This window comes from Delphinapterus leucas, chromosome 3, assembly GCF_059928025.1.
Source record: "Delphinapterus leucas isolate spDelLeu-1000000601 "Yukka" chromosome 3, BTC_Dleu_Yukka2, whole genome shotgun sequence".
NCBI lineage: Eukaryota > Metazoa > Chordata > Mammalia > Artiodactyla > Monodontidae > Delphinapterus > Delphinapterus leucas.
The window spans coordinates 14,148,533-14,166,389 of record NC_143131.1 but is presented as its reverse complement, the minus strand read 5'-3'; the positions used below and the strand labels follow the sequence as shown (position 1 = coordinate 14,166,389).

Genomic DNA, 17,857 nt, shown 5'->3' with positions numbered 1-17,857 from the left:
TCTCAGCCTACTGAAACTTTTGTGGGCCTGACCTTGCGTCAGAAGTCACCCTTTTTATGGATCTCTTCACTGTGCACTGTTGTAATTCTCAGTGTGCTACCCATGCCTCTGTCCCGCCCGGAAGTGCTTTTCTCCGTCGCCTCCTCCCGTGCTGCCCCTTCGCCTTCATGCCCGTGTGGCTGTTCACCCCTTCAGAGGATGGGTCAGCGGTCCCCGATCGGCAGCTCCGAGGGGCAGCAGCCCGTTCCCTCTGGAGGTTACTACAGGCTTGCTCCTGTCACCCCCTTTAATGCTGCTCCCCAGAAATTGGGTTCGTCAGCCTTTTCACACATGGTCTGCTTGAGCATTTCCACACTAGTAAAACAGCACTTTTTTTCCCTCAACACTGGGACTCACCCTGGTTCTGAAGAGTCAGTCCTGATGAAATGCTGTCGTTCCGCTGGGGATGTGGCGACTTCTCACGAGCTCGCCGATGGCACTAGGAAAGCTCTTAGAAGCAGCCCCATCTAGTTCAGGCAGCCGCCAGCAAGGAGAGTAACTGTGGAGAGCGCAGGCCGGGAGGGCTCCCCCGTGGGCAGCCAGGCCTCCAGCCTGAAGGAGAGTGATGCTTGCTCAGTCACCTCACATCACACCCTCTCACACTGCACGGGGACACCTCAGCATACCCCAGGGGCCTAACTTCAGGCGCCTCCAGGTTTGAGCGTTTCTCACCTCCTGGTCCGAGGCCATCTCTCACCTGGATTGTTATAGTAGCCTCTCCTCCACAGGGCTCCCCCGACCTCCACAGTCTGTTCTCACACGGCCCTGGGAGAGCCTGTCAAAACAGCAGTCCGATCGCGTCACTCCTCCAGTCCACAAAGTCCCGAGGCTCCCAGAGTCACAACCATGACCTGCAAAACCCTTCAGGAAATGCCCCTGCCCCACCCCTACCCTCCTCCACTCCCACCACACATGTGCAGACAGCGCAATATCGTGATGCTAAGAACCAAAAGGCCAAATGGCATTCCCGGGTCTCTGAAAACTCAAGCGAGGTAGGCGTGTGTGTATCCTATCGAGTCCGCCTTCTTTTGCCTCCAACCTCAACCCTCAAGTAAATCGAATCAGGGTGCCTTCTGCCTGGAGTGACATTAGATGCAGTTTGAAAACCGAGCCGGCGGACACCTCTGAAAGCCACCCCTCGTTCTGAAGCAAGACTGCTTCATCCCTGTCATCGGCACATACGAAGGTTGACTTTATCTGTGAACACAGACGCACGGGGTCCTTTTTATTCTAAATTATTTTCTGAACCAGAAGAAAGAAGACCCGCGCTTTGTGGTAAAACAGGGAAAAGTACAAAGAGGAAATAAAATCAACCCTAATCTCAACACCTGCAGATGACCCCACCGTTGGTATTTTATTGCGGTTCCAGGAAACCTTTTACAGTGATGATAGCTGAGATTGATCACATTCGCCGTGCCCGGCACTGGTGGGAGCATTTTGTGCAGATCCTGGGCTCCTCAGCCTGGGCCCCCAGGTGGTGCTGGCGGTCTGGTCATCTGAGGTGCACTAAGGAGCTGGCACCAGAATGTAAGTCAACTTACTCATCAAGCACACAGTCCAGAGCCTAGCCTGTAACCACCGCTTTGTGGGCGGCATTGTTGAAGGTTACCACTGGTTTACCCAGTGGGGACTTAACCCCAATTAAACATCAGTTGATCCCTTCTTTCTAAGTAAAACCTCCAAATAAGACTGATGCCCAGGGCCGGCTATTTTAATTCAGAACAGCTGCATGTATTTCACTTCTTCTAAATGCAGGGGTTCAGAATGTCTGACTTGATGCTAATGCTGATTATTCAGGGTAATGGAGACAGCTTTGTGAGTTCCTCAAAAGCGTGGTCAACAGCTTCTGGAAATTAAGTCAAGACCAGAGTTCTTGGCAGTGTTCCTTCGTGGAATGGAGTCCTCTCAGGATGCACGGGAACGGCTGTCTCACTGTGGCTGGGTTTCTAAGTTCTCTGAGTTCAAATGCTGACGGAGACAATTAGCTTCTTCAAATTCCAATCCCAAGTCCTTGGGAAAGAGATTCAGTCCCAGGGCAAGTCAGGGACTGACTCTGTGGATGAGGAAGGTCTTGGGAAAGATGCCCGTGGTGTGGTTCTAGTCACATTGATTCAGACTGTAACATCTTAGGCCCAGGAGTGTTATTTCTGTACGTTTTGGGGCTTCCTTCGTCCTTGCTGTACACTCTGATCCTATCTGGGAATCTCAATACATGGTAAAACTGTGTCAGAACTTAGCTGACTACTGCGTGGATTTAGAAGTGAAGGGTTAGATACTGCCCCCAACATAGAACAACTACATACAGCCGAGGCCTACTAACAGGTTGCTTCTAAGGGAGGTGTTAGATTAGTCATTGGTTTGCCCAACCGAACCCTCATTAGAAATGTGACCATGACACACATGCTGACCAGAAACTTCATGTTAAGCTTGTGAATAAAAGGGCTGCAGCCCTTTGGTTAGTTTCTACACAGGCTAACATGATTTTTTTTTAAAAAAAAAAAGAAGCCAATGGTCATGGAGACAGAAGGTTTGTCTGGAGTGGTCTACACTCTACTCGAGATGAATGTATCTTGAAATACAGATAGGTATTTCAAGACAGCAGAAGCAAGAAGAACTACAATCCTGCAGACTGTGGAATGAAAACCACATTCACAGAAAGACAAAATGAAAAGGCAGAGGACTGTGTACCAGATGAAGGAACAAGATGAAACCTCAGCAAAACAAATAAATGAAGTGGAGATAGGCAACCTTCCAGGAAAAGAATTCAGAATGTTGATAGTGAAGATGATCGAGGACCTCGGAAAAAGAATGGAGGCAAAGATCGAGAAGATGCAAGAAATGTTTAACAAAGACCTAGAAGAATTAAAGAACAAACAAACAGAGATGAACAATACAATAACTGAAATGAAATCTACACTAGAAGGAATCAATAGCAGAACAACTGAGGCAGAAGAACGAATAAGTGACCTGGAAGACAGAATGGTGGAATTCACTGCTGTGGAACAGAATAAAGAAAAAAGAATGAAAAGAAATGAAGACAGCCTAAGAGACCTCTGGGACAACATTAAACGCAACAACATTCACATTATAGGGGTCCCAGAAGAAGAGAGAGAGAAAGGACCTGAGAAAATATTCGAAGAGATTATAGTCGAAAACTTCCCTAACATGGGAAAGGAAGTAGCTACCCAAGTCCAGGAAGCTCAGAGAGTCCCAGGCAGGAAAAACCCAAGGAGAAACATGCCGAGACACACAGTAATCAGATTGACAAAAATTAAAGACAAAGAAAATTTATTAAAAAGCAACAAGGGAAAAACGACAAATAACATACAAGGGAACACCGATAAGGTTAACAGCTGATTTCTCAGCAGAAACTCTACAAGCCAGAAGGGAGTGGCACGATATTTTTAAAGTGATGAAAGGGAAGAACCTACAACCAAGATTACTCTACCTGGCAAGTGCCTCATTCAGATTTGACAGAGAAATCAAAAGCTTTACAGACAGGCAAAAGCTAAGAGAATTCAGCACCACCAAACCAGCTCTACAACAAATGCTAAAGGAACTTCTCTAAGTGGGAAACACAAGAGAAGAAACGGACCTACAAAAACAAACCCAAAACAATTAAGAAAATGGTCATGGGAACATACATATCGATAATTACCTTAAACGTGAATTTATTGGGCTTCCCTGGTGGCGCAGTGGTTGAGAGTCCGCCTGCCAATGCAGGGGACACGGGTTCGTGCCCCGGTCCGGGAGGATCCCACATGCTGTGGAGCGGCTGGGCCCGTGAGCCATGGCTGCTCGGCCTGTGCGTCGGGAGCCTGTGCTCCGCAACGGGAGAGGCCACAACAGTGAGAGGCCCACGTACTGCAAAAACAAACAAACAGACAAAAAACGTGAATTTATTAAATGCTCCAACCAAAAGACACAGGCTTGCTGAATGGATACAAAAACAAGGCCCATATATATGCTGTCTACAAGAGACCCACTACAAACCTAGGGACACATACAGACTGAAAGGGAGGGGATGGAAAAAGATATTCCATGCAAATGGAAATCAAAAGAAAGCTGGAGTAGCATTACTCATATCAGATAAAATAGACTTTAAAATAAAGAATGTTACAAGAGACAAGGAAGGCCACTACATAATGATCAAGGGATCAATTCAAGAAGAAGATATAACAAGTATAAATATATATGCACCCAACATAGGAGCACCTCAATACATAAGGCAAATGCTAACAGCTATAAAAGAGGAAATGGGCAGTAACACAATAATAGTGGAGACTTTAACCCCTCACACCAATGGACAGATCATCCAGACAGAAAACTGATAAGGAAACACAAGCTTTAAATGACACAATAGACCAGGTAGGTTTAATTGATATTTATAGGACATTCCATCCCAAAACAGCAGATGACACTTTCTTCTCAAGTCCACACGGAACATTCTCCAGGATAGATCACATCTTGGGTCACAAATCAAGCCTCGGTAAATTTAAGAAAATTGAAATCATATCAAGCATCTTTTCCGACCACAACACTATGAGATTAGAAATCAATTACAGGGAAAAAAACGTAAAAAACACAAACACATGGAGGCTAAACAATACGTTACTAAATAACCAAGAGATCACTGAAGAAATCAAAGAGGAAATCAAAAAATGCCTACAGACAAATGACAACGAAAACACAATGATCCAAAACCTATGGGATGCAGCAAAAGCAGTTCTAAGGGAAGTTTATAGCAATACAAGCCTACCTCAAGAAACAAGAAACATCTCAAATAAACAACCTAAACTTACACCTAAAGGAACTAGAGAAAGAAGAACAAACAAAAATTCATCTAGACTAGATAGGTAAATAATGCACTGGGTAAATAAGAATAGATGGAGAAATGTTATTAATAAATGTATTAAATAACATGATACTCTCATTTACCTAAACTTTAAAAAACAATGTAAATAGTTCAAGTAGATTCTGTTTTCATCAGTATCTAGGGTAGGGGTTCAAATGGGGAGACCCCTAGAGGGATGCATGAGAATCTGAGATTGTAGAAACCACGCTTGTCTCTCCCAACCTGGAAACTGTGATCTGCTGCAGGTATAAGACCCACACCTCCATCCCCGCAAAGATACACAGGGGAGCTCAGGTATCCTCCAGCTGCATCGGGGCAGATAAATGTTGTGAATGAATCAATGTGCATTCACCATCATGTACATTTGTAAATTTGTCTGTGATGGTAGATGGCAGTGATCCTGTCCTGAAAATTACTCTGGAATCATGCCCACAACACTGACACGCTGATCACGTGTTTGGGGGCTTAACCAGAGAGGCAGGGATCCTGTTTGGGCCACTTGCTAGCTGTGTGGTCCTGAGCAGGTGAAGAAAACTTTATGTGCCTGGTCTCTTCATCTGTAAAGTGGGTAGTAATAGTACAGCTCTCATAGGAAAGTAAAGATGAAATGATTTAGTATGTACAAAGCATTTCTTCCGGTTCCCGGCCCATAAGAAGTGCTACATAGTGTTTGCTATTTTAATATCCCCGTCATTGTTGTCATAGACATAGATGCCGAATCTTCCCAAGAAATGGATTAAAATGATGCAAGCAAACAAGTCACTGATTCTTAAAAAAAAAAAAGAAAGAAAAAGAAAAACAAATAAGTATCTCAAAATTCAAAGTAAAAATTTCGTGGTCAGTGCCTGGACCTCAGAAAAAGAGTCACAGTCTGTCAAATAAAAGAGGAGTGGGTCATGGGTCTTCTTTTTTTTCTTTTTTTTTAACCTTTTGGTTTTAGAATTATTTTAGATTTACAGAAGCATTGTGAAGATAGCACGGACCCTTCACCCCACACTCCATCTTACTCCGCTGTGGTACATTTGTCACAAATAAGGAACCAAACCCAGTACGTTATTGTGAACTAAACTCCACAGTTCATTCAGATTTCGTGAGCGTTTTCCTCATGTCCTTTCTCTGTTCTAGGATCCCATCCATGCCACCACGCTACAGTTAGTCATCTTGTCTCCTTAGCCTCCTCTGGTTTCTGAGAGTTTCTCAGACTCTGCTTGTCTTTGTGGCCTTGTCAGTTTCGAGGAGTACCGGTGAGGCACTATGTAGAATGTCACTCAGTTTGGGTTTGTCTGGGGTTTTTCTCATGGTTAGACTGGGCATATGGGCCTTCGGGAGGAAAACCACATAGTTAAAGGGCCGTTCTCATCACACCTCCTCAAGAGAACACGCTCTCGGCATGACATCACTGATGATGGTACCTTGATCACCTGGCCCATTATGTTTGCCAGGTTTCTCCACCTGAAGGTTGTTTTCCCCTTTTCCATCTTGTCCTTCTTTGGAAGGAAGTTACTGTGATCAGCCCACACTCCAGGAGTGGGGAGCTATGCCTCCACCTCCCTAAGGGGGGAGTATTCTATTCTGTGCTGGAGATTTGCCCCTATCTGTTTATATATACCAGTATAGACTCATGGGTATTTGCTCTGTGCTGTGGCTCATAATTCAATACTACATCATTTTTTGTTGCTCAGATTCCTCCAGCTTTGCCAGCGGGAGCTCTCTCTTCTGGACTCCCGTGTCCTTCGATGTATCGTTCCAAGCTGATGGTCTTGTATAGTTCCCACCCTAGTCCTAGAGTGAGCCATTTCTCCAAGGACCCCTGGTTCCTTTTATTGGAGAATAGATAGAAGAACCAAGATCGGGGCATGGAGTGGGTGGTTGTGCTTCGCTGGCTGCTTCCTAATGAGATAATGTTGACAGCAAGCTCAGCAGCAGAAAACCCAACCCTGCAGCTACTCCCAGGAACAAATCATGTTCACTGTCAGTAGCTTATGAGGTTTGCGTTCTGGTGTGGAAAAGTCAACGTCATTAGGCTCTGCAAATATTTGAGGAAAACGGCATGTCCTGGTCAACTAGGAGGGCACGTTCTAAGTCAAGACTACTCTGGGTGAACTCCTCAGAAAGACACTTTTCCTGAAATATTCTTTGTTAGGTTAGCTTCTAGAGCGTCTTATTTTCCGCAACAGACTGGTTAAATCTCATCTGATCATGACGCTAGGGGTCAATATGTTTCCTGGAAAAATTTGATCTGCATATAGGGATTGCAGCTTTTAACCAACACCAAACCTACTTCTGAGTTGCATGTATTTCTTTCTGGGCAATGCTGGAAATAAGTCACTTTTTTTTAAAGAACGTGCTGGAAGGTAAGGAGCATTTTCATAGTGGAAGTATAGCAAAGGCAAAGGGGCAAATTCAGAGACTTCAGGGAGGAAAAGAAAGGAAGTGTCGATCCATGTGGCATTGCTTCCCTTTAAACCTGTGATTGCTGAAGCCCCGGACTAGACTGAGAGCATTCAGTTACACCGATCTAGAAAGACCCAATCTAGGCTGTAGGTACGTGGGGCTGAAAACCCGAGAAGAAGTACCTCGGTGGCACGTGGCCTTGATAGGAGCCTGTAGGGTGTCTTTGGCACAGACAGATACCAGATGGACAACAGAGGGGCTTAGTGGTGTCAAGTTAAATCATACTGTCGACTTTTAGAAATGACATATCAAGCCTCCCTCCTGGGAAGCTCTATTAGAGATCCACCGAGCCTTACTGTTTTGCTTTCAAGGGACCAGAATTGCAGTCACCCGCCCTGGTTACTCGATATTTATGTCAGCGTCTCCGGTAATTTGGATGCACTTGCTATCTTGCGTCCTCAGGTTGGACGCCTCCAAAGGTTACTGACCTTCTCTTCCAGGGCAGTGGAGAGCCTCCAGGTGACCATTATCTGTGCAGAGAAACCAGAGGGAGGACTGACCTTTGCCACCGGTGCCTGCTTGCACCTTCCTCTCTGACATGCAATTACACGCTCCTTTTTCCTCGGTTTGTTGTCATTTAAAAGGTACTTCACGGCGATTTCGCAAGGCACAGAGAGATTGCAACAGGAGGCATTATCTCACATTCAGATAATCACTGGCTACAAAATAAGTAAAGCCTGCCGATGGTTTTCCTGGAAGCTTAAGTTTTTTATTTTTTTTTAGCAGAACGCAGCCTAGAGAGCTCCCTCCAGCCAGAGAGGAAACCCAGGATAGCTTATCCTCCGTTAGTCCTGATGCACAATCAAGTCCAGAGTTGGGGCAATGCTCACTTATCTTAACTCTTTACAGCTTTACTGCTGTGGAAAATATTTGAAGGGAGGGATGATCAATCTACTTGTCAAGAAAATGAACCGTGTCCCAGTGCTGTGCTCAGTGTCGTTGTGAACGTATCACGAAATTGCCACTATTCCTGGGCCGTAGGTGTGAGTGACAGCTCACCATTTCAGGCTGGCAGCTTTGCAGTGAGAAAAGATGGCAGGGCTACTTGTCCAGGACACTAGGTAATACAGCCTCCGAGCTCCGAGTTGCTAGATCTTAGGAAGTATTTTTCCCTTCATGTCAGAGATGGGGTGTAAGTACGTGCATCAGGCAGTAGGGTTAAATGATGGTACATCTGTCATCTTTGAAAATCAAGTGGGATATTCTTCCCAGATGCTGAAAAATACAAGATAGAATAAAAGTTCCATTGCATTTATAAAAGTGAAACGTATTTATAACAGACCCTCCAAGGTATTTTTTTAACATATTTCAACATGACATAGTAAACAGGACCAGCCTAATTCCATGAAACTTAATTTACCCAAAGCCTAAAGGTCGTAATAGTCTAAAACTTCAGTGTTCTGTTTTTACACGAATGCAATTCGTTTTATAATGCATTCACTTTCATTTTAGAGAAGAATCACTTACATCTTAAGAAAGGGAGAGAAGTATCTTATGCAACTGGCATTTTTCTGACATTCTCTTCCAAAGTTATAGCGTTACATTTTTAAATTCAGCTTTTCAATCGGTTATACACACACAAAGCTTAAGAAGTCAGGCCTCTAAGAACTGGTCCCCGCAATAGCTTTCTCCCAACCTGCCCTCGCCTTTTCTCCTACTCCCAGATCCGGTTCAATGCAATTCTGCCTGCGTCCAGATGCTTTCAGGTCGCTTTTTATTGTTTGGTTAAAATTAATGTAAAAATTACATGAATAGACATGCTCACCCTGAACTAACTGAGCTGTCCAGCAGCCTAGGTAAGCCTTCCACACTGGCCCGGCTACCCGCTCAGATGCCCGCCTGTCACATGGGCCCCGCTGCCAGGCTCCCTTTGGGGCAGGTGTGGCGAATGGGCCAGGGCCTGTGTTGTCAGGTGAGAACAGAGCAAGGCGGAGGCAGCTCGAGGACCCATGTGCCAGTCCCCCAATCGGGCAGGTTCACCCTCTCTCCTAGCTCCTCGGGGATCACGTGACACCTGCCTTCCCATCTCACTTACGTACACCTTTTTCTAACAACCTCGCTTCCCGCCTTTCTTCCCCGCAGCTCTGTTTTGTGATGTTCTGGACGCCCAACGTTTCCGAGAAAATTTTGATAGACATCATCGGCGTGGACTTCGCCTTCGCAGAACTCTGCGTCGTTCCCTTGCGAATCTTCTCCTTCTTCCCGGTTCCAGGTAAACAGAGAATGAAAGAAAAACACCTATTTCCCCTCATGCCCGATTCAGTCTTCTTTGTTGGCAAACATTTGCAGTCCTGTCCCCCCCCAAAAAAAAATTTTTTTTAAGTTTTCAAATTTCACAGTGGATTAAAAAGATGCGAAGACAAGTATCCAGTCAGTTGAAGGTTTGAGAAAGCAGTCGAACAGGTGTCGTTTGTTTCTTAAAGGACAGTGGTTGCAAACTCAGTCAAAAGAGCCCAAAGGGATAGCATGAGACGTTCCAGGGGCAGTAGAACAGTTCTGTGTCTTCACTGCGGTGATGGCTACACAAATCTATACCTGTCTTGAGGCTCTAAAAGGACTGCTGGAGAAAAGAAGAATCCACAGTCAGAGCCGAGGCCGGAAATGGGCCGTGGAGCTAGTTGAAGCTGGGGCCGATGGCACACCTGCCACCCTGCGCCTGTTCCCAAGTCAGGTCACGAGCTGCCCCTGCTCTGAGATGCCAGGCATTCCTGGAGACTGTTGGGGTGCCCTCTGGTCCTTGGGGGTGGGGTGGGGGTCACCGGGGGAGCCAAGCTTTGGCGCCACCTGGAAGAGGCTGCACTTGGTGGAGATCAAGGCACGTGTCGTTGACTCCCCAGTCTGGACTTGAGCGGGCGCTGGAGGTCCCAGAGCTAGGACTGGGGTGGGACTCGCCTTTCGTCTTTCCTTGCCTGTCAGACCACGGGGCGTGCAGACAGCCGGCCCCACCTGTCTTCGCCACCTGCTGGGTTTGGGCCAATCAGGTTAGCATCCCGCCCGTGCGGCCTCACCCTCTCCCTTGGCCAAACACAAGTGAGTGTCTGTGTCTCATAAATTCAATGCTTCCACCTGGGGCGGGCAGAGCCCGGCGTCAGACCAGGAAGACTGCAGATTCTTCCTCGAGAGGTACCCTGGACACGAGCTTTCACCCCAGGAATGAGCACTTCCTCCCCCTCGATAGGCCTATGCCTGCTGCCGCCCACACGGGATGAAGGGCTAAGCCTCCCGCTTCCCCAAACCCCACCCGGTTTCAGATCAAACCTAAATGTCGCCCAGGGTGTCTGTGCCCCAAACCAACCCGTCAATACTTGACGCACTGTCCTTGGAGCCCCTCCTTGGAGCTGGGGCTGGTGCCCTGCCTGCCCTCCGGAAGCTCACAAGTCAGGGTGGGGAGACGGGGTACCGGGAACACGTTGTGAGGCCTTTATGAAAACGAGGGAGCCAGCTGAGGACCCAGTGGTCAGGATGCTGGGGAGGAAACAGGGAAGGGATGCCTGTCCCTCTTCCTCACCCACGCCTCCCGCCTCTGCACCTCCCCCAGCCTGCGGGCTGGGAAACCCAGCTTCTGGTCCAGCTCCTCTCCTCCCAGAGTCAACCTGGATCACCATCAAGTTGCCGCTTCTCTCTGAGTTTTCTAGACCGGCGTGATCAGAGCTTGAGGCTGAGCGGGGGCGGGGGCGGGGGGCGGGGAGGGACCGGCAGCAGCCCCATGCCCCAGGGATGGCAGTCACGGCGGCGAAAGGGGCTGCCCACAACCCACTCTCTGGACACTAAGGCTGTGAAGCGAGGGAGCCGAGGTGGGCACGGGGCTCCCCCAGGCCCAGAGGCGGGGGGATCTGCAGCCCCGGCGGGAAGACGAGGTGACCAGTGCAGGGCAATGGCAGCAAGGCCTGGGTCCCACGCAGCCGCCCAGGGACCCTGGATGCGCTGCGGGGTCTCTGGGGGGTTAGGAGCAGCAGGACGGGAGAAGCGGGGCATTGCTGACGAGTCCTCGGCTCTCCCCTCAGTCACCGTGAGGGCCCATCTCACCGGGTGGCTGATGACCCTGAAGAAGACCTTCGTCCTGGCCCCCAGCTCTGTGCTGCGCATCATCGTGCTCATCACCAGCCTCGTGGTCCTGCCCTACCTGGGGTACGTGGTCGGGGGGACTCACACGCTCTGTCCAGAAGGTTACATCTGCTCTTTCCCGGGAAATCCCCAAGCACGTCTAGAGTTAGAAATGCCGGGGGATGCATGCCTTGGTTCGCTGCCCAGGCCCAGGCGGGAGGCTGTCGAGATCCATTCTAGAAAAGTACTTTCGGGGTCAGGCCCGTACACAAACCGCATTGAGCATCTATCACGGCGTGGCAGGCACGGGAAGGTGAAAAACACAAGGGAGCAAGGGCGTCGCCCTGGTCCTCAGGGGCTCCCGGTCCCTTGGGGAAGGGGCATGGTCCGTCCCACGGCTTGGGAAACCTCACCGTGCAGAGAGGACGGGCGGGATGCTGTGGGCTCACGAGCGGGAGCCGTGCCCCTCCCCCCAGGAGATGCTGAGCTGAGACCTGACGCAGGAGTGAGAGCTGCCTGGGCCCGGAGTTCCAGGCCCCTACCCCCGCAGGTGGCCCGTTTACTAGCTGCAGCCCTAACCAGCAGATCTCGGACGCGATCGTCAGGTCCCCCTGTTGTCTACACCTCTCCTGGGTTTTGGCTGGGTTTCGACTCTCTTTGTGCCTCAGCGGGGCTTTAACAGACAAATGGCCTTTGTGTGCTCATCCCCAGGGTACACGGAGCCACCCTGGGCGTGGGCTCCCTCCTCGCGGGGTTTGTGGGAGAATCCACCATGGTCGCCATAGCAGCATGCTACGTCTATCGGAAACAGGTAAGAGACGGAGACAGAACCGCGCACCTGCCTGGCACTCCCCAGGTGTGGGAGACAGAGTCTGCACGGTCTGCGTATGGCCATGAAGGGGAGGGGAGGGGAGGGCACAGCCCCCCGCTGGCAGGGGCTGCAGGGAAGTGGCGTCCCTCGGGCAAAGGCAGGTCTCCATCAGCTGATGGGCGGGCGGGGAGGTGGGAGACAGGATCCGCCCACCCCTCACCCGCGCCCCGAATGCTTAACGCAAGAGCCAGGCACACAGTCCACTCCCGAGTAACCCCACTGTAAGCAACATGCTGGCCTAAGATGCAGCCTCGGCGAGGTCGCCCCCAGCCGTTAACGAGATCCCAGTCCGCGGCGAGGGGTGCCCGTGGCCTCCCCCTGCTCTTGGCTCTGCTGCGCTGCGTCCCTGCCCCGCCCCGCGCTGATGAGCCTGCTTTGGTCTAGAAAAAGAAGATGGAAAACGAGTCGGCCGCCGACGGGGAGGACTCGGCGATGACGGACGTACCTCCAGCAGAGGAGGGCACGGACGCCGTGGAGATGCAGGAGGGGCGCGAATGAGGCGCGGGCGCCCGGGCGCTGCAGGGACGGCCGAGATGACACTTCAGCGTCATCCGCTCTCCCGTCGTGTTTTGTTCCGCTTTCGTCTTTGGTTTTCGCTTGGGTAATGAAAGAGGCCTTGATCTTACGGTTTCACGGCCACTCTGGCATACTGGGTATGCCCACGCGGATGTGAGGACCTGCAGAACGGTCTCGCCGTTGCTTCGTGGAAACAAACCAAACGACTGACTTCATGCCCCCGCTCCGTGAGAACCCCGAAGACATAGCTGCCTCGTAGCCCACGTTGCCTCCGCACCCCCTCGGACAGTCTCCCCTTGGAACCAAAGGACCGCGGCTGTGCCGTCCATCGCCCCTCAGACACCACCGCCCGGCGGGCCACAGACTGACCCTGTCCCCTTGCATCGCTCTTGAGAACCAATAGGTGACAACTCGGCTTTCTTTGGTCGGCTTCCCAGTAACGTGACTGTCAAGAGATGTGGCTCAGAGGCATCGCACTGTGGATGCGAACGCGCTGGACAGGTGGACGGACGGAAATAATCTCCCGTGGGAAGGTGTGAGGTGCCTTGGGGGCAGAAACTGACACATGCAAACGATAGCACTTCACCTCGCCTCTTCCTAGGTTTGAGTGCGCGCGCACTTTCAGGCCCTGTCCTGTACATACATGGGCTGCCTTGTTAAAGTTGTCCCGAAGCACATCTCCGGGTTGCCGCGTCCTTGGGCATGACTTTCCCTGAAGGCTTGTTTTTCCACTCACCTTTCCTGAAGATGGCACTAGAGCAAGGGAAACGGATGGAGCATTCTAACTTTACGTTTTAGTTTTTAAAGTGAACTGAAGCTTTAAGTCATAATCTAGCATTCTAATGCCAGGTTGCTGTATCATCACTTTGAAAGTAGAGTTACGACCTGGTCCTAACCGTGCGGCACAGGTAATTCCGAGTGTACTTCTGTACTCCCCTCTCACACCACACGAGAAAGCAAGACATTTTATAAACGATAGCAAAGTCACTATGTGATATTCCCTGAAATGACACATTTGAAATCCATTCAGTGCAGTATATTTTTCTAAGTTTTGGAAAGCGGGTTTTTTCTTTAAAAAAAATATGGACACAGTTCACTAAATTCTTGATTTAGTCAAAATTCCTAGACTGAAAGAACCTAAACACAAAAATATTTTAAAGATATAAATATATACTGTATATGTTATGTAATTTATTTTAGGCTATGATACATTTCCTATTTTCGCATTTTCAATAAAATGTCTCTAATACAATACGGTGACAGCTCGTGTGCTCAACATACCTGCAGTTGAAACGTATTGTGTCGATGAACAGTGTGTCTTGTTTGCAGCAGTTTTACAGTCTGTCATTTGTACATAAATGTAAGGGTCAGCAAATGACAAGAGAACTATTTTTCATTATGAGCAACAGGGGTATAAATGGGTCAGCTGACGTAGACAATGGTGGGAATGGAAATATATGCCAGAAGGGCAAAAAAGAAAGAAGTCGTCAAGCCTTTTGCGTTTATTGCTTTCAGTGCCGTGTAATCATATTGTTCCTCATAGAAAAAAGAATGTAAAGGCTCGGAGTCAGCCATGAATATCACAGGGTTCGTTCACATGTCTGGACACCCAGCGACCCCTGGGGGACAAATCCTCACGTGCTTCCTCTGAGCGGGTTTTCCGCTGAGAATTAAGAATGCATCGCTTTGGGGTGGTTTCAGGGGCAGATCTGAGAAGATGGGGGGAAAAATCTAATTGTATCGGCTTTTTTAAAGTACATGACTAGAAAATTAAACAGCAGTATTTTTTAACATGTGTGACTAGTATTTCATGCTTGTGGGGTTGGAGCTTAAAGAGTAAATTGAAAAAGCAAATTCTTTCCCTCCGAATCGGGGAAGACCAGCTAGGCTCTTCATTATGCGATTAGAACACAGCATTACAACCTCAGAGACACCTTCGGTGATAAGAGTCACGGGCCAGGGTGTTTTGTTAAGAGTTTCAGAAAACACAGGAAACAAGCCCCGACCCAGGCCACCATGACGGGGCTGCGATTGTGCAGGGCGCACATGTCCAAAACCTTTCTCCTCCAGCCATATGCCCTCTCCTCCCAGGTTCCTTCATTCGCTTGGGCTGCTAAAGTCACTTCACAGCTTGGGCTGACAAGCACACACCTTAACCTCCAGAGCAAACCCCGCGGCTGGCAGGTTCTTCTGCAGCTGTTCTAACCAACACAGACAGGAGAGGAAGAGGAATGGGTCTCCTTCCCACTTTTCAGCGTGAGGGGGGCACCCCTTTGACTTCGCCGCCCAAAGAAATGTGCCTCCAACCCAGGTTTCTTTTTCCATGCGAGTCACTCAGCTGACAGAAGTATTTAGGGAAGCCGTGCCTGGAGGGTCTCAGGTCAAGGACCGTGGAAAGACCAGACGTGACTTTCACAGTGTGGACCCATGCCTCGTAGACACACGGGATCCAAAACCACGGGGGCATCAAGCTGCTTGTATTTAGATGCTGAGAAGTCTGGGCTCCTCGGAGTGGTCTCTCCACCCCGAGGGCCTTCTCTGGGCCAGCTCAGGTCAAGAGCGGCTTGTCGCGTGGCCTCTCTGCTTTCTGAGGGGCACAGGCGAGGTCATTCTCAACGCAGCTGCTGTGGGCTTTGAGCGGGACCTCAGTGTCACTGGCGTGGGCGAGACACCAAGATCTGAGCCAGAGGAAGCAGGCTGGGCTTGCTCCAGGGCCGCCACTCGGCTCAGGGCGTGTCCAGAGGTTTGCACGTTAACTGGAAGCCCTCACTTGAGACTCTTTCATTTGGGCACAAAGGCCGCTGGTTTACGTCACTGTGTGAGAGCCAGGCACGCCCCCCTCGTTGCCTGCCTCAGGCTGGTCTTGTGCAAAAGTCCATCTTCTTTGTTCTGCACATGTGTTTTGCACCAGCAGTTGGTTTGGCTCTGAAACTGTCCAGGGATGGCCCATACCCTCAGAAATGGAAACTTTTAGTGATAGTTTAGGGTATATGGGATGGGGCCAGGCTTCACGACAGTAGTAAAAGCGCTTGGTTTTTCACTCCCCAAGTCCTCCCAGCAAATAACGTCTGGAGGTGCCCGGGAGGCCCACGAGAAAGGAGGCCCGGGGGCTCTGCTGTAGTCCAGCTCCATCAAGACCCCAGGGCACTTCCCAACCAGGAGCCGGCTCTGTGGTCCCCACATGCAGCCTTTTCTGGTCTCTCTTGGGATTGGGATAATCACTGCATTTCCCAAATATCAGAAAAGTTATTCAGTGATACCTCTAGAGCAAGAGGTGAAAAAGTTAACACCTCCCTACCCTCCTACCTCATTCTCATTTGGGGGTCTTCTGGAAGGAAGGGGCAGGGGGAGGGCCACCTTTTTGTACCCTTAGTTTCCAGAAACACATCCATTTAAAGACTCAGTAGTTCTCTGACTGGATTTTTTTTTTTTTTCTTCAAACTGAAGTGGGAGAGAGACTGAGAAAGTATTTATATAGTTGTAATTAAATGACATTATCTTGAGAAATATTTTCTTGTATTTAATAATCTTTCTACTTACGTAAATCTCTACACAGACCAGTGCCCAGGACTGCATGAGCTGGCGTGTACCCACTAGTCAGGGTTTCTAGCCTCTTTGCAGGCGAGCTGACTTCTAAACCTAGGATGAGGTCTTCATCAATCAAAGCAGTGCATGGTCCAGGAAAGGGGCCTTTTATGTTCTAAGTCCTAACCTTTTTTTTAAAATATATAACCAAAAGTGCAATGAGCAGGGCTGTATAGCTCGTGGAGATTTGTAAGTGTTGAGACACCTGTGTTGCACGTGCAGCCAATTCCCTAAAAGCAGGCTCCTGCCCACCTTCTGAGAAGACAGGCACCCTCAGGCGTGCCCTCGCACTGCTCTTTCATAAAAAGCACTTGAAGCTAGAAAAGCATGTTTTTAAGCAACGTGTTTGGTAAACATTCAGGACGCTCCTCTACGTGGTTACTTGGAGTCTCTACTTCTGTCCTTTGAAGCAGCAAAACATCACGTGATTCATCGACTGATCTAACCACACATAAAACAGGATGTAGAGAAAATCTGAAGATACACGGAAAGACCCTGTTGCCTGCCCTTTTAAAGGTTATATGTCTAAAATTAACCACCCAAATGTGCAAAATGAGGGATGTTATTACATAATCAAAATAGCCCAAACCCCACTCCGAAGTCAGAAAAGCTGTAACGAATTATAGAGTTCACTGTCTGATCTCAAAAGGGCAAACAATGAAGGCGAGCTGGTGAGAGCTTAAGATTTCACTTTCTCCTCCAGAGGGGAGGTTAGAACTATTAGCTATTGCACTCCGCGCAAAGAAGAGCACCAAAGATGTGCCTCCAAAGTCTTTTTTTTTAAATCATCCTTGCCAAGTCCAAGTGGTTCCGGGAGAATTTTCTTCTCTGCTTCATTTGCAATCAACCAGGGTCTCTGAAAGACTGTGTTAAGATCCACGCACTTTTATAGATTGCTGTCACCTACCCACGGCTTCAGCACACGTTTCTATATGGTACCCTTTTTTAAGTTAGGAGATGTAACCCGAAGTGCGCTTCACTAACAAGATTTGGCATCGGCTTCTACAATCCGTACATGCAAACAGAAGCGCACAAGAGCCAGGAAGCCTTTCTCTCTCCAGCAGTATATGTATGTGGTCTCCTTAGGTTCAAGAAGGGGGGAGACGGGGCAGACCAGCTAAAAATGCTTGTACCATTCGTTCACCATCCAGCTTCGTGGAAATTCAGTGACGTATGGAGATTGGTCGTTACTATAAGATTTAGAGGCATAGATGTTCTCCAACCATGAACCAGGGACAAGAAATGGTGTCTTGGGGGTGGGAAACACTACGGCCAGGTGGACTCTGGTTCCCTGAAGTGTGGGGCTGCGGACATGGGGGACCCACAGTTTGGATGAACCGGACACTGAAGGAGAAGTTCAAGCTACTCTGGTGGAACAAAGGCGGTACAGGGTTCCCACGACCACCAGTCACCCAGCAGCCAAAGCATGGAGCAGTCACTGGGAAGCAGGCCACGCCCCCAGGGGTACCACATTCGCAGGGCTTCTGGGCAAA

General features: G+C 49.1%; 1 protein-coding gene across 2 annotated transcripts in view; it reads left to right on the top strand.

The window, feature by feature from the left end:
• Positions 1-14,031, top strand: part of ANKH (ANKH inorganic pyrophosphate transport regulator) — a 141,909-nt gene extending 127,878 nt beyond the window's left edge. For both annotated transcript variants that reach the window (XM_089908688.1, XM_022581408.3), the window contains 4 exons: positions 9,431-9,560; positions 11,353-11,476; positions 12,104-12,203; positions 12,648-14,031. In XM_089908688.1, the coding sequence (XP_089764814.1) occupies positions 9,431-9,560; positions 11,353-11,476; positions 12,104-12,203; positions 12,648-12,761 (468 nt within the window). In that variant the 3' untranslated portion in view covers positions 12,762-14,031. The remainder of the gene's footprint in view (positions 1-9,430; positions 9,561-11,352; positions 11,477-12,103; positions 12,204-12,647) is intronic.
• Positions 14,032-17,857: the final 3,826 nt, after the last annotated feature.